General features: G+C 35.6%; 1 protein-coding gene across 6 annotated transcripts in view; it reads right to left on the reverse strand.

The window, feature by feature from the left end:
- LOC145980013 (BTB/POZ domain-containing protein 2-like) overlaps window positions 1-14,619 on the reverse strand; it is a 39,215-nt gene extending 24,596 nt beyond the window's left edge. The window contains exons 1-2 of one of the 6 annotated variants that reach the window (XM_083112975.1): window positions 14,547-14,619; window positions 497-627 (exon numbers count right to left, since the gene is read on the reverse strand). In XM_083112975.1, coding sequence (XP_082969101.1) covers window positions 497-625 — 129 coding nt within the window. In that variant the 5' untranslated portion in view covers window positions 626-627; window positions 14,547-14,619. The other 5 variants (XM_083112976.1, XM_083112973.1, XM_083112978.1 and 2 more) reach the window with 5 other exon arrangements.
- Between the last annotated feature and the right edge of the window lie 589 nt (window positions 14,620-15,208).

A 15,208-nucleotide genomic window follows, 5' to 3' on the forward strand; every position in this document is an offset into this window, starting at 1 on the left:
AACTCGAGATTACTTTTGCTATCTAATATGCACAACACTTGTAATATTGAAATGAAGTAGAACGAATATTAAGAAATTACATAGGCCTATATTAAGCTGTAGATTCTGCAGGTACATTAGACAAAAGATTCCAATATGTATGTTGAACAGCAAAGTATTTATGTTTGCTCAATATTGAATATATTCCTTACTCTTTGCACACCAAATAGCATAGAATTACATGATTACTACATTATAACAATAACACAAATATTATGTTCTACGTAATAGTGGGTAGGTTGAGCGGAAATTACAAATGTGAATTATTACAAGTATTCGCATTTTATTTATAAAAGCTCAACAAAATCCAATTAAACCTGAAAAAATAAACTAAACCAGTTTCTTTTCAAACCCTGATAATATGGCTCCAGATGCTAAAAAGATGGACAACCTAAGGAGAAAAATCCTTCCTCATCTCTCTTACAAATAGCACATATATACGAGTATAACAACTTACCTTAGTTTGATTATCATATGAAACTCGAAATTTGCAGTCTGTAAATAATTGTGATTGAAGTATGTGAGGTATGCGCTTATCCCAACTCCTTTTCTGCAACTGCCAATCTTCTGTCTTGGAAGTAGCCATATCTGCACAGAATGACAAGAAAAGGTGTTACACTCAAATGGAAATACAAAGTACAAGATATTGCTCAACAACAACATGATCAATTATACACGTAGCAGGTGAGATTTTCAAAAAGGTAAAGTTGAAGCTGTCATAAATGCATATAGGGGTAAATGTTAAGTAATCCAATGTTAATTGCAGGCCCCCATGGCGGAGTGGTTAGTACATCACGCTTCGATGCCAGGAGTCCCAGGTTCGAATCCCAGCTTGGGCATGAATATTTGCGAGTTTCCATTCATGAAATTCATTATATCATCCGTCATCCACATCTTCGCAAATTAACCAAAACTGGCACAAAAAGCAAAGTAGAATAAAGCAAACCAATGTTGATCAGATTTTTAAAAGGGTTTATTTGTAACCTGACTGACTCATATTCCCATCTGAGTTATTAGTAAGCTACTAAAACATGCTTGTTTGTGTATAACTACATGATACAAAAAAAGGGGGGGAGGCGACAATAAGCACTTCAATGTATCTACTTTTGACACATTATTACTGTATCAACCCTAACCTGTCTCAGGAAGTGATACAATTTCTTTGTTGTATCAATTCATCTGCATTTGTGCTCCATTTCCAAAAATCACCCATTCTAATGATGAAAAGATAAAGTCATGGATGCCTATTAACATAAATGAGCAAAAAATGAACTTAAAAATTCACAATTCAGTGCATTAGGGATCAATTCAACATAAACTTATAAAATCATTCATAATTTTATATTATTAGAATTGAAAATGAACATTGTTGGATATAATATAAAAAATCAATATAATCATGCAAATATTTGTAAAAATGTGTCAAAAGAGGCATATGGGTCAATCCATATGAAGTGGTACAACATGGTTGCTTAACCATTTTTAAAGAAGTTTATTTTTTGTGTGGTGTGAGCCTCATATGTTGACAGTTCAGAACCACTGTTATTTTATTTTTACTATCACCGATTTGAAGATGGCAGACATTTTTTTATCATGGCGCACGTAATTTTTTCCATTCGTAAGCATCAGCGGCAACTTTTGTATCTCAGCTCTGGTTAAGTCCTACGACAATGAGACAAAATCTGTGATGTTAACCACATTACGGGCTACAATTACATTTGTGTGTAATTTTCTAAATATTATTACTTCATAATAAAATTTAAGGTCAAAATTGTGTATTTTAATTGCTCAAAATGACATTTTTGGACATTTGTTTTAGTGGGAAGGCAGTTTGTTTGACACTTGAACTTTTTTGTGCAAGTACCTGTGTACCAATAGTGTGTGTCAAAATTATGTGAATCTTGAGACTTGAATCCTTTTTTTCTACAGGGTCATAAACATGTACTTTTTGTTTAAAAAAATCCAAGTTCAGGGTTAAATATCTCTGGTGGGCAGTTGTTTAAGTACTCCATGATAAGTAACTTCAGTAAACATTTTGAGTTTGAGATTGAATTGGTTTAAGAGATACAAAACTCATTAAAAATTCAATATTTTGCATTAAATATGGTGTGCCTAATTTCATTTCTTATTAACATTTTGTGTCAAAATTATGCAAACTGTAATTTGGAATGTCAATCAACAACATTACAATCCTGAAATGAAATGGCTCTGCAATAAAGTATATATACGAGGGCATGCTGAAAAGTAAAGCTTCGTATGTTTATATTTTTCTTGTTATGAATGGAGAAAATGCCGCGCGCCATGATAAAAAATATCCACCATCTTTAAATCAGTGATAGTAAAAATGAAATAACAGTAGTTCTGAACTGTCAACATATGAGGCTCACACCGCACACAAAAAAAAAATTCTTTAAAAATGGTCAATCAACTATGTTGTATGACTTCATATGGATTGACCCATATTTGAGATAACGGTTCAGATTGTTTTAGGATTTTTTTTAAAATTCTCCTAGCAGGAAGATTAATTATTGTAGAATTTTGACAATCATTGTCACGAAATTTGAACCTTCCTTAAAGTAATAAGCATTGCCTGGATTTCAAAAAGAGCTATTCATGTTGAAAAAAACAACTTAAAATTTTCCTTCCGCAAGCATGCGCTCTTCACATGGACAATGTATTTAACAAGCGACTGTAAGTATCATAAACTAGTGGGAATTAATGTAGAAGTAAATTGGAACTTTAGTAAAATGCATTTAGGGACTTTATTTTAACGCTAAGAGAACCAAACCTGGCCTGCCTAACCTAACTACAAAATAATATATTGAATAAAATCTTAAGTAATTGCTAAAACTCTGCAGTATGTGTTAAAAGAAGTAAATCGAATTTGAACCATGTTAAAATTGCATTTGTAACATGAAGAAATCGAAATAAAGCAAAAGGAACTTTAGCCATATTTGGTACTTTGCATGTCCCGATTAAACACATTGCACAATGCACATTACAGTTAATGGAATAGGCTAGCCATGGAAATTTGTCTAATCATGTTAGCTGAAATCTCACTCAAAGTTCTGCGTGGGAAAACAGAGTTGAGGAAGGAACCAACAGATGATTAAAAATATATTTTCCAGATTGTTGAAATTTGCTTCTTTAGGTGCCAATATCATTTTCCATTAAAAGAAGTATCACTATTTGTTACCAGTTGATACATTTACGATATCACTTTGCCTGCCATCTGTTGATTTCACAGCAAAGTCACTGTTAGGGAGTCATCACTGTAACATCTCTGTTTACTTTTAGGTTTACCTGAAAAACATCCCAAACAAGAGTTGTCCACTTCTTCCATCTGCACCACATTTCATTTTTATCTTTGCTACAGCGCATGACAGTTGACCTCAAACTTATCACATCACAAGGACATGAACTAACAGGACAAGAACACTTTCAGCCAAGGTGGATTGATCTAAATCAGGTTGATTTAAATCACTTTAAATAAATAATTTATAGAGCATTGAGGAAGAGATGATTGGAAATATAACCTACAAGCAGTGGATATCAGTGGATCGCTGTTCTTTTGCGACAAGTACTGAATCCACAGAGGAATTTGTTCAAGAATTTTCAAATACGTTCATCAACCTCAAGAGACACGATTTTATAGCCAAACAGCAATCAGTATATTTTTCTGAAAACAAAAGTTCTCTAGTGCATGATGAAGCTGTGGTGACATGTGATTTTGCTGAGAATTACTTATTTATTTTGCAGGATGAAGTACAAGGGTTCCACTGAAATAACTCAATGGCAACAGTTCATCCATTTGTAGTATATTTTAAGGAAATGAAGATATTCTAAAACATAAGAGTTATTTCTTCATTTCAGACTGTTGATTCACAACACAGTTCTTATCCATGTTTTCCAAAGAAAGCATTTACATTTCTTGAAAATTGATTAATTCTAAGAATTCCAGATACAGCACGTAGCCATTTTACACTGAAATCATCAACAATGAAACGAACAAAAATGAAAATAACAAAATAACACAAGGGATTAACATAAATAAGTCAAGATATCATAATTAAATATTATTTAGCAACATAAGTTCTCACGGTTGACCGAAAGGCGTATCTGTAGAAAATACATCGAGGTTGTTATATTGAGTGGGAAGTCTGTGGAAGAGTGATCTTTTTGAATTTCCAGTCTAGGCTTTACCTAGACTGGAAATAGATTTGTGTTACGTGTTGTGTGCATGGACACTTGAAAGTGGAATTCCTGGAGGAGCATTTATGTAAACACTGGATGCAACACCGCTACTGTTTGAATGTAACAATGTTTGTCTAGCGCTCAAAGGTGGAAGATCAAAAGAAATAATGGTGATATATTTTCTCTGAAATCTTGTTCGGAACATATGGTCCCTGTAAAGGCACATGTACTTCAACTTTCATTGTATTCTACAGCAGGAATAATTTGAAATTCTTTCCTTATCTGTGACTGCCACACCACAAGAGTAACACATGAAAGTTTCATGAGAATTATCTAATTTCTGTGTGCAGTTTCTGCTACCTTAATTATTTTATGTATATGTCACATCCATTTGAGGGGCTAATGGCTGGTTCTGGGGGGGGGGGGGCTAGCCCAACTAGCCCCTACCTAACTATGCCTATGCTAGTATGATTTTAAGTATAAAAAGAGGGGTGGATGCTGCTATTTACTTTTAAGTGATGACAATTTACTCTTTGTTTTCACAGTCTAGTTCTGGCGGCATCATCCATCTCAATAATCCCCCAATGGTGGAATGAAATTGAAACTAAAGGGTTCCTAGATAAGAATATGCACTATAAAAAAGTTTCCTGAGTTAAGAGGGGGTGGGGCGGTAACTGACAGCCAATATAACGAGCAAAAAGTATATTCATGGCAAAGGTGCTATCTGTGGTCAGAGCCAGTGATGGCACCATAGTGGAGCATGGGGTGCCCCAGTTTACAGTTTAATTTTCAATACTTGCATTAATTTGGACATGAAAATGGGTCATTTCACGTCAAATGAACCAAATTTTGGTCAATTTTGAACGTGACCATCTCTGATTTTATTTATACTAAGTTGTTATGAAGTACCACCTAAGGTAGGAAAAACTGCAAAATTGTAGATTTGTATTTGTTTAGAACCCTCTGAAATATGGAAAAAAGCACAATTTTTGGCACACATGCAATCACAAAAAAACTCATAAATCAAGCTAGAATTGACGTAGAAGGTTGGGATAAGAACCAAATTGTTGCTTTTCCTATGAGCTTTAATACGATGTATCACATGATTACTTTTCAAATTTCTTTCATTGCGAGGTCATTGAAACTTTTTTTGAAAATAGAATTTGTCAAAAAACTATATTTTGAAAATTTTTAAAAAATACACATAGAAACATACATATTTTAACATCAAGTCTTAGAAGTTTTGTTATGGGATTGCAATGGGATCATAGTTTTTGACATGTATAAACCAATACTATGCACTAGGTAAGACCAGATGACACGGGAATATTGCAATGTAAATTCCATTCATTTGTAAAGGGACTATGTTGTTTACCAAATTGGCCAAATGGTGAAATAATGGGTATGTAGGAAAGGGGCGTAACTTGTGGTCTCACTTTTTTGGGGGGCAGGGCAAGTTGTTAACAAATATTTGTTAATTTTTTTTAAAAACAAGTAAAAAATAAAGAATTTTACTATGTGTATATATACCAGTCTGTAACTTAACACTATGGAATGCAAACTGTGTTTTAGGTGATATGTAGAGAATTATACCGCTTATATTTTTCTTTATATTAATCCTGGGCCTTGTTTTATATGTCTATATATGAAAAACCAGCTGATTTCATGACCATAATCTTGCCTTGTTTGCATGGTGAAATGTCACTTAGGATTTGCCCCATGCCTGTACAATGGTCACAGTTACTGCACTTTAGTAATTGAGAATAGTCCAGACTACTTCTCAGACACACTTTAGTAATCTAGCGATAGAGTGAAATCCATACACAGATTTTGCACCCAATATTCACATGATTTCCACCAGTAAACACGGCTCCACGTCAGCCATTTGCACACAGACGTCAGAGACACATGTTGGGAAAGAGTGGAATGAAAGACAGCAGTGCAACATAACTAAAAAAAAAAAAAAATCAAGATGCACCAAGGTACTATCCCGGGTGGAATTTGCCATTGTTTCGCACATTATTACAATGGCAATTGAAACATATTTCAACATTCTCATCATTTTTAGCGGTGGTGCAGTTATTTTGTACGGACTGTATATATACAGTATATATATATATATATAGTTATTTATAAAAATTACAATTTTTTTAAAATATTTTTTAAAACAAATATTTGTTAACAACTTGCCCCGCTCCCCCCCTCCCCCCAAGTTAAGCTCCTTTCCTACATACCCATTATTTCACCATTTGGCCAATTTGGTAAACAACATACACCCTTTACAAATGAATGGAATTTACATTGCAATATTCCAGTGTCATCTGGTCTTACCTAGTGTATAGTATTTGTTATACATGTCAAAAACTATGATCCCATTGTGATCCCATAACAAAAATTATATGACTTGATGTTGAAATATGTACGATTCTATGTGTATTTTTAAAAAAATTCTATTTTCAAAAAAGTTTCAATGACCTTGCAATGAAAAAAAAGTTGAAAATTAGTCATGTGGTATATCTAATTAAAACTCATTGTAAAAGCAACAATTTGGTTCTTATCCCAACCTTCTATGTCAATTCTAGCTTGATTTATGAATTTTTTTATGATTGCATGTGTGCCGAAAATTGTGCTTTTTTCCATATTTCAGAGGGTTCTAAACAAATACAAATGTGCAATTTTTCCTACCTATCAGAGATGGTCAGGTGTTTTTCTTTGGTTCACTTCACATGGAATGACCCAAATAATATTAGGCCATCTTGTCGCAATTTACGTAAGAAGGACGTAAAATAGCCAAAATGTCCCTGAAGTCCATTACGAACTCCCCAGTTGAAGCCCTTTGTTAAAGTGTACTTCCCTACAACAAGGAGCTCTGGTACATAATGTGATCCTTACTTCGTAAGCTTGCAGCTCTGAATAGTGTTAGATATCATGAAGCATATACCATGGATATGAATTTATCGACAGTATAATATTAAAGGGCTAGATTTAGAGCTAAATTTACAGTCATTGAGCTAAGAAGTTCCTTGGAGCATTTCCAAATTTTTGGACCCAAATGAGTTCATGAGAGAGCCAGATCCGGTTCCCAAAGAGCTAAATTGGAAACAGTGTTCCGCAGCTTGCTGCAGATGGTCGTGGAGGTGAGAACCCAAGATCTGAAGATAGAAACCTTTCCTACATGACCTTAATGCTCCTGGTTTGGAAGCGCACTATGCTAATTTGATTAGATTTAGCTTATTGTACATTCTGGTGAAGTTAGCACTTGGAAGTGGGCAGCGAAAATGCACTGAATGGAGTCAAAGACTTGGAAAGCACAAGGTTGCCAGGAATCTGTAAGAAAGGACTAAGCTCAGAAAATGTGATCAACTTTGTGGAAACCCTTCTTCTAACATAGCTTACAAGTAAAATAATCAGACGGCCCCCTTGGCAAAGTGGTTATCACATTGCACTACAATGCCAGGGGTTCAAATAATGGCCTGGGGATAGATGTTTGTGAGTGTCCATTCATCAATTTCATCATATCATCACTCATCCCAATCTTCGAAAATTAGCCAAAAGTGGAACAAAAAGCAAAGTAGAATAAAGCAAATCAATGTAAATTAATCAGCATTTCATATATACATTTTTATTCAAATCAGATCTTTGATCCCCCTCTTGGTGGACCATTGCCCACCCCTGCTCAACCTGGAATGTAGCTCCTACCCTGATGACAATCATGCCAAAAACTGATCCACTTAATAGGCCTACTTTAGGAAAGCTACGACCCTCAACGACCTAGCAAGGCATTGGCCTTCTCTAGTTTGATGCATTCTTTGACTCTCTTTGCATTCATGCATCTAGTTGGTTACGATGTGCAACACAGAGTTGTCTACTTTATTGATTTGGTGTCTGCACCATTTGCACTACATATTGGAGTGGCATACAGTGTGGTGTATGGTCCCGTGGTACATGTTAACCAATCAAATGAACATTTCAAACAGCTGACAGGTATTTGTTGAATCTACTAAACTTGAATACCACGTATCATGTGTACAGCTTCTACTTGGTTCAACACAGTTTCCTTGCACCAGCCTGACAAGGAATCTATCTGCACTATGCCTGGTGTAAAAAAGTGCAGCAAACTAAACTGAGCTATTTAGAATTTCTATACTTTGCAAAGATAAAATATGAACATTTCACACAAAAGTTTACAGCAACACCATCTCAATGGTTGAGCATATAGAGCAGTTTGCTTACCACCTTGTTAATGAGGGTTCACAATGGGCATTTACCCTATTTTCTTTTTAATCTTTACCATCAAATAATAACCACTGCAATTCCCCATGTTTGTTTGAGTTCATTTTCAGGTAAACAAATATAAAAATAAGTTGCTTCTCAATCTTTGAGTCAAGCATTGCACTCAATACACACCTGTGCTATATTTTAGCATCATTATACGGTTCATCTGCTACTTGTGTTGGCGGTATTAAGTTTTAGGATGTGTCTGTGTTTGCTATAATGGATTGCCTTGCGAATGGAAAATATATGCAATTACTAGAATAGAAAGTGGCCGTTACTACTCAGAAAATATTTCACATTAGGAAGTTCTTTTGAGCTTTACCATAGTTTTTCTACCAACATTACAAATAGGATCTTTCTGTTTCCTTGTGCCGAAACAACATATTGACATATTGTGGGTTAGTAGCTCTAGAATTGTAGTTGGTTATCATTATTGCCATAACTATGTTTTTTTCTTAAAAAAATTGAAGTGGTACATTGTACCAATATGCACAAATACGAGTACCAGATGCCCCAATAAGATATTCCTCAATATGACTAAGAATGAAAAAAGATGTGCTTGTCTGCAGTGGCATATTCTGAAAATCTGACCTGGATTACTGCAACAATTTTTACTTATTATATATATATATATATATATATATATATATATATATATATATATATATATATATATATATATATAAAATATCTATTAGATAAAAAAGAAATAAAACAATGTACCCTAGAGAAAGTGAAATATTTTGCATTGTATATGAATATTTTGTTGATTATGAATGTTTTCAGTTTATTTTAGCTCGCGGAAATGTGTTATTGTTAAATAACGTACGTCTGTTACCTTAGCATGTTACATTACCATGAAGAAGAACAGCCTGAAGGCTTAGCGAAAGTGAATCTAGCACCCAAAATGACATTCCACAACAGCAACTATTAATTTTACGTAGTTAGGTAAGGATTGTTAGGTTTGGTACCAATAGTTATTATCGACGTGTTCTTTCGCTATTTGAGTGTGCACACAAAGGGTTTTAATAATAAAAAGTTGCGGAAGCACTCCGAAATGGAAGGTTTTACGTGGGTCATACTTTGCGATTGAATATCTCCGTTATTTGTGTTTTCCACATGCTGCAACTAATTTTATGTTATGCAAAACATCAAAATCTGTCGATTAATATAAATATCAACATAATTCTTGAGAGGGTACAGTGGATTTGCACGGATTTCAAGAGTGCAAAGCAGATGACTTACAACGTCATGACTTCAACATCCAATCAGATTTGGTTGATTTGGTGTTTTAAGTCCACTTTATGCACAGTAAGGCTAATAGGGACTGTACCTACAGTTTAAAGTGGGATCTGAACCACTAAGTGTCTCCACCGGGTATCGAACCCGGGACCCCAATATCCAATCAGAGATCATTGTGCTTTTCTGATGTATATTGTCAATTTTGTACAACTTCTAGGGTAAAATTTTTGCAATTGTGTCGAATTTACACAATGGCATCCAGTGATACAGTCATTTGATTTTTGTTATTTAGCATCGCTTTTCTGCCACTTTTGGCTAATCGCGACAATGAGGATTGGTGCTGATAAGGGGCACTCACAAAAAACACCCATGCCCAGGCCGGAAAAACATATTTTAGGTTATGTTGGAAATGTCGGTCCAAGTTCCTTTCGTTTTATTGTAATTTCATCATGGTACGAATGCAATTTTAACATGGTTCTATTTCGATTTACTTTTGTTAACACATACTGCAGAGTTTTAGCGATTGCTTAAGATTTTGTTCAATATTCATATTTTGGATGCATGCAACTTACTCACTTTCATATATAAGCATAAAATCAAAATTTGTTATTTACTTACGTACAGTGAGTATATACTTGTGAAAGACAACGTTTCGGTGGCAACTGGCCCCTTCTTCAGGTCAAGAAGTCTGCTTTACGGAAATCCACAAAGCTTCGTCATTTGAAAGGATATAGGTTTTTACATGGACAGGTTGAATGTTAGGATAACAAATGACTAACACAGGACTATTCCCACTTTTTAAAATCCCTTAAAACTCATATAAAAACTGTTAAAACCTGTGTTACTATCCGATCACAATTCACAGGTTGACTGGAACTGGTATGTACTCAAATGCGTGTGGTTCCCCTTCCATTACGTTATTTCAAACGAGAAGTCGCATATGATGCTTGCCTCCCGTTCAATGTATGAGTTAACCTTGAATCCAATTTTTTTATATTAAAGGGCATATACATAATCAATTTGAATTTAAAATTGTGGGAGCGTCAGCACTTAGGCTATTTTGCTCCCGTCACATTATACGGGGGCCAGCCCCTTATCATTACAAAGAACAACTCTAACGTTGCGTAATTAAAAATCTTAAAATGTTCTGACTTCTGTTAAAAGCTGAGGCTGTAAAGAGGCACTCAGCACACATAAGGACAACAGGACAATACAAACAAAATTATACTGGCCATGGGGCCAGTCGCCAGAGCCTCGTTAGTCTTCAGTCCAGGGTGCACTAACGTGGAAGTGAGGTTGACATTTCGGTGTACTACCTCACCCCTTACACCCCATATACATAATCAAATGTCAATGTATGAAAGCATAACCAACATCTCCTTTGAAATAATGTGATGGAAGGGGAAGTTAGGGGAAGGAGGAAAATTGACTCACTCGCAACCTCACACATTTGAGTACATACCAGTTCCAGTCAACCTGTGAATTGTGATCGGATAGTAACACAGGTTTCAACAGTTTTTATATGAGTTTTAAGGGATTTTAAAAAGTGGGAACAGTTCTGTGTTAGTCATTTGTTATCCTAACATTCAACCTGTCCACGTAAAAACCTATATCCTTTCTAAATGACAAAGCTTTGTGGATTTCCGTAAAGCCGACTTCTTGGCCTGAAGAAGGGGGCAACTGCCACTGAAACGTTGTCTTTGACAAGTATATACTCACTGTATGTAAGTAAATAACAAATTTTGATTTTATGCTTATATTTGTTCATTATATGCTTTCATAGTTACGTTAGACCAGGTTTGGTTCTCCTACCATTAAAATAAAGTCCCTAAATGCATTCTACTAAGGTTCCAATTTATTTCCACATTCATTCCCACTAGTCTACGATAATTACAGTACTTGTCAGCAAAAAATGCATTGTCCATGGGAAGCATGCATTCTTGGGTAAGGGAATTTCTAAGTTTTTTCTTCATCATAAATAACTTTTTTTAGAAATGCAAAAAGTGCTCATTACTTTAAGGAAGGTTCAAATTTCGTGTAACAATGATTGCCAAAATTCTACGATAATTAGTCTTCCTGCTAGGAGAATTTTTAAAAAAAATCATAAAACGGTAACAGTTCGATCTCGGCCGAACGCATTTCCTCATTTTTACAGAAGAAACTACTTACGGAAATGACTTTCTGTAGCATTTTGAAAGTTTGTGGAGGTATTTTCTTTCAACATGGAATCTATTAGACCTGGAATTCATGTATTTTTCAAGAAAATTATCTCTCCGACGCACAATTGCCGTTGCTTATATTTGCTTCCTCTACGTGAACCGGATGTTGCGTACCTTTGATGACGTAACCCCCCGTCAGTGTTTCCAACCACACCGTTGTTTTGCAAGAAGATGACATGTCCAGGATGCGTCGTGAAGATGTTGCCGGGTGTGGAAGATCCAGTCGATTTTTTAATTCAACACGGAATCGTCAAGAAAGAAATAAAATGTCCAAAATGTGGCAGTGCATGCAAGCTACACATTCAACCAACCTAACTATGTTAACGTAACGTAACTAACGTAACCTAACCAAACCTAACGTAACCTAACCTAACCTAAACCGTGCATGGAACCCTTTTTTAACTGTTAACCTAACCTAAGGAACCCTTTCCTTTAACTATGTTAACCTAACCTAACCCGGAAAAAATACAAAATCAGTATCATGAAGGTATTTTGGTTAAGAAGGTTGGAAACACTGCATACCCACTCATGATCCACAACACTACTTAACCTGTGCCCGTCTTATTGTGTGTTATGCAAGCGAAAAAAGAAGAACAATAATTACTCCTACACAATGTGAAAAATTGAAATTATTTTCGTGAGAAAAGGAAAATTCCACCTTAAAGAATTTTTCGCAATGCCGATCCCACCTTAAAGAATCTTTCGCAATGCAGAATAAGTAAGTACGAATGTTAAAAATGATTAAATAAATGAGTGCGAGGTGTTAGGCAGAGATCGAACAGGTAATAAAAAAATCATAAAACAATCTGAACCATTACCGAAATGTCCAGTACAGATGTACGTAGGATTTCACTTTGGTGTTATGTAAGAGAAAAATCGCCAAATGCCGCTTATATGTCACAAAATTCCACAAGGAATCAAACTTTGGTAACAGTTTTATAGATCGGAGACACATTAAAATCACATATTTTATGTTTCGGATTGTTCGTACTTACCAATTGTGTACTGCGGAACACAGTTCAAGGTGCTATTATGCTTTTTACACGAAAACAAATGCAATTCTTCACATTCCGAGCATTTTTTTTTATTCCTTTCTTCGCTTCCGGAACACACAATCTGGCAGGCACATCTTTACTCATGTTGTGGGTACTAGTTCACTATGGGGGTGACACCTATAAATCATATATTTCGCACTTTTTTACATTGCTAACGTACTATTTTGGAATGCGGAACATTTCCTAAGGTGAAATAATGCATTTCTAACTAAGATAATGTTTATTTCTTACAGTTACTTGTTATTTCGATTCTGTAACACTCATTATGGTGACAGTGTACTGGTTCATTGCCGTTGTGCGAGTGTTTGTCGATTTATGCAGTGTGCAACCTTGTTCACAGGAAAATACCTTTCGTATACTTTCATGCCCAGATTTGAAATTATGCTACTACCTCGCAAACCATTGACGTTAGCCTCACAAACCATTGACGTTAGCCCCACAAACCATTGACGTTAGCCCCAAAAAAACATTCACGTTAGCCCCAAAAAACATTGTCCGTAAGGTTAGGTTAGGTTAAGTAAGCAGTTAAAAAAAAATACTTGACACGTCATGTTCTAGTGAAAATACGGCGAGGCTGAAACACTGACTATGGGGTTGCATCATCTTAACACACGGAACATTGTACTCTCGTGCAGAAAGCAAATGGCGGCAGCAGAAACAGCGTGACGGACAGAGATTTTTGCAGAAAACACCATGTATTCGCATTAAAATGGATCAAAACTACATTCACGAACTTCCACAACGCTACAGAAAATGATTTCCGTAAGTACCTTCTGTAAATTTGAAGAAATCCGTCACCCCTACACTATAATGTTACTCAAAAAGAAATACGGCGGCAGAAGAAACAGCGTGTTGGATGGAGATTTTCGCAGGAAACAACATGTATTCGCATTAAAATGGATCAAAACTACATTCACGAACTTCCACAACGCTACAGAAAATGATTTCCGTAAGTACCTTCTGTAAATTTGAAGAAATCCGTCACCCCCTAGTGAACTGTTACCAAAATACCTACTATCGTGTTGGTCACCAGTGGAAATTATACATTATGCACGGGTAGCTGATGGATAGCCCCACAAACCATACACAGATAGCCCCACGAACCATAGACGGATAGCCTCCCGACCCATATACGATAAGGTTAGGTTACTTTTGGTTAAGTTAGGCAAGCATAATTAAAAAAAGGGAGGTTGAAACACTAAGAGGGGCTTACGTCATCAAACGTACACAGCATCTGTTGTCGTAGGGCAAACAAATGAAAGCAATGGCAATTGTATATGATTTCCCGGTCAAATATATTCCACGATGAAAGAAAATACCTCGACGAACGTTGTAAACCTTGGAGAAACTCATTCCGTAATAAGATTCTTGTGTAAAATTTGAAGAAATGTGTCTCCGATGTATGAAACTGTTACCCACACTTTACATAGTTGATAGTTCCTTACGACCATATTGAGCTGAAAGTTGAAGAAATTGTAACAATTTTTTACAAATTTATATGCAAGCAAACACTCTAATTTACCTATTTTTTAAAAATTCTTCTGGTCACTTTATTGAGTTCACACGTGTGATTTAACCCGTCTGGAGGGAAGTACCCGCAGCGCGAAAGAAACAGTAGGCGAATTGTCCACGACCATTTTCATTCGGTCTAAATTCCACAATGTGATGACAATGAATTGAAATAATGACGTCAATAAGCAGAGAACAAGCCAGCTTCGAACCAACATAGTCTTATTCCTTAAAACAACACAGGATGTAGGATAAAAAAGTAATGTTAATAGCGGTGGACAATTTGCTTACCATTATCTTTGCCGTTGACGTACACCCAACGGCGAAAGAAACAGTAGCCGAATATCTGAGTACCACTCAGCACAAAGTAGCACACCCCCATTATTAATGAGCAATTCCACCTGACAGGCAAGTCTCCCTTAGTAGAAACCCATTTTGGTACCCGTCAGTTATAGCGAAAACACATTTCACTCGTCCATTTCGTCATTTTTTACATTCCTAGTTACCTATTATGCATTGCGAAACATTATTTAAGGTAAGATTTTGCTTTTTTCACTGAAATAATTGTAATTTTTCACATTACGGGTATTTATTGTTCGTTGCTTTTTCGCTTCCATTACAAGCAATATGGTGGGCAAATCTTGACTAGCGTTGTCTATCAGCTGTGGGTATGCA

The sequence above is a fragment of the Lepisma saccharinum genome, chromosome 27 (genome assembly GCF_977018435.1).
Source record: "Lepisma saccharinum chromosome 27, izLepSacc3.1, whole genome shotgun sequence".
NCBI lineage: Eukaryota > Metazoa > Arthropoda > Insecta > Zygentoma > Lepismatidae > Lepisma > Lepisma saccharinum.